General features: G+C 33.5%; 1 protein-coding gene across 1 annotated transcript in view; it reads right to left on the bottom strand.

Annotated features, from left to right (window-relative positions):
• The window catches only part of LOC119589154 (phosphatidylinositol 4-phosphate 5-kinase type-1 beta-like), a gene marked incomplete in the record, with an annotated part of 149,444 nt that overhangs the window by 77,898 nt on the left and 70,215 nt on the right, over positions 1–1,331 (bottom strand). Inside the window, 1 exon segment of the mRNA XM_037937732.1 lies at positions 1,060–1,235. Within this exon segment, the coding sequence (XP_037793660.1) occupies positions 1,060–1,235 (176 nt within the window).

Here is a 1,331-nt window from a genome sequence, read left to right as displayed (position 1 = left end):
CACACGTAAATCGATTTCATGAGATCATGCTTTCTTTAGTTGTAGACTTCAATGGAAATAACCTTTGTTTTATTTACAGTAGATTTGGTTACTGATATACATAACATGATTTTCATAATAAGCAAATTCAAATCATACCTCAGTTATTTGCAGAAAAAAATGCGATAAATAAGCTTGCAAAACAATGAGAATGCAAAAAACAGACCTAATCCCATGACTGTTCCATGAAAACATTTCCTGACAAGCCTTATACAGTTTGAATAGCATTATGATTTCTCCTTAGTTTAATGAAAGACTAATTCCAAAAATATTCAGTTTAGAGTAATATTCTAACTTAGAGAGAAAATATTAACAAGGCAATGCTATACCGCTGGAGAAATCACAATGTGTCAGCTCTTGAAAATGATGTAAGCCAAAATCAAAATCAGTCAAATATCATGAGTTATTTTTGCATATTCCCATTCCTTTGATATTATTGTAACAATATAACTCATTTATGCCTATGAAGAATAAATGTGCAAAGAAAAATTGCAAATCATCGGGCGATGTGAGCCCAGCCCTCACACAGGTTCCGCAAGTGTTGCAATATTGTAAGATGCCAAAATGTACCAAATTAAAAATTCTTAAGCATTTGTTCAGAGATTTATAGATCAATGTTAGGTAGAAATACATGACATGAATATATACAGTAGTGAACTGTCTCAATGAGGACCCTTTACACTCTCTTAGTAAACATCACAACTGGTTTCTTTATGACTTTGGCAATTAAGAGAAGAAAAGATGGTCTCCTTAAAGATATTTCAAGGCACCTTTTATCATTATTCATGTAAGAAAGTGCATTCAAGTAACCTGTGAGAGAGAGAATCAAGATCCTTAAAATCAATTTAGTCATAATTAACTGACTTCACTTTTACTAGCACAAAGTTATCCATACATTCTTTTTGTTTTTCTTTCCCTAAAAATCTTTCTCAATACTAAATAAATCTTTACTGACTGCTCAAAAACTTCCATGTAAAAACTGAGAGTAAGAAAAAAATGTCACTTAAAAAATTAACTTACCTGAACTCAGAAAACTGATGAGCTGGAGTTGACTGAGAACCAACAGAAGGAAAAAAAATAGTTTCTACAACATAAAAATCCTGGATTAAAACATCCAGATCAGGCTTGCTTGCCAGGCTCCCTACTGCTTGTTGGATACCCAGCTGGATTGATGCCATAAGTTGTGAAGTCCCAATCTGTTGGTGTGGAGATGGAGATTAGACTGTGCATATGCCTGAAGACATACTCCTCATACAGACCCAACTTTTCATGCTTTGCCACATAGCCTTTCA

This window comes from Penaeus monodon, chromosome 25 (genome assembly GCF_015228065.2).
Source record: "Penaeus monodon isolate SGIC_2016 chromosome 25, NSTDA_Pmon_1, whole genome shotgun sequence".
In the NCBI taxonomy this organism is placed as follows: Eukaryota; Metazoa; Arthropoda; class Malacostraca; order Decapoda; family Penaeidae; genus Penaeus; species Penaeus monodon.
The sequence above is the reverse complement of the archived record's forward strand: the minus strand, read 5'-3'. Positions and strand labels throughout refer to the sequence as shown.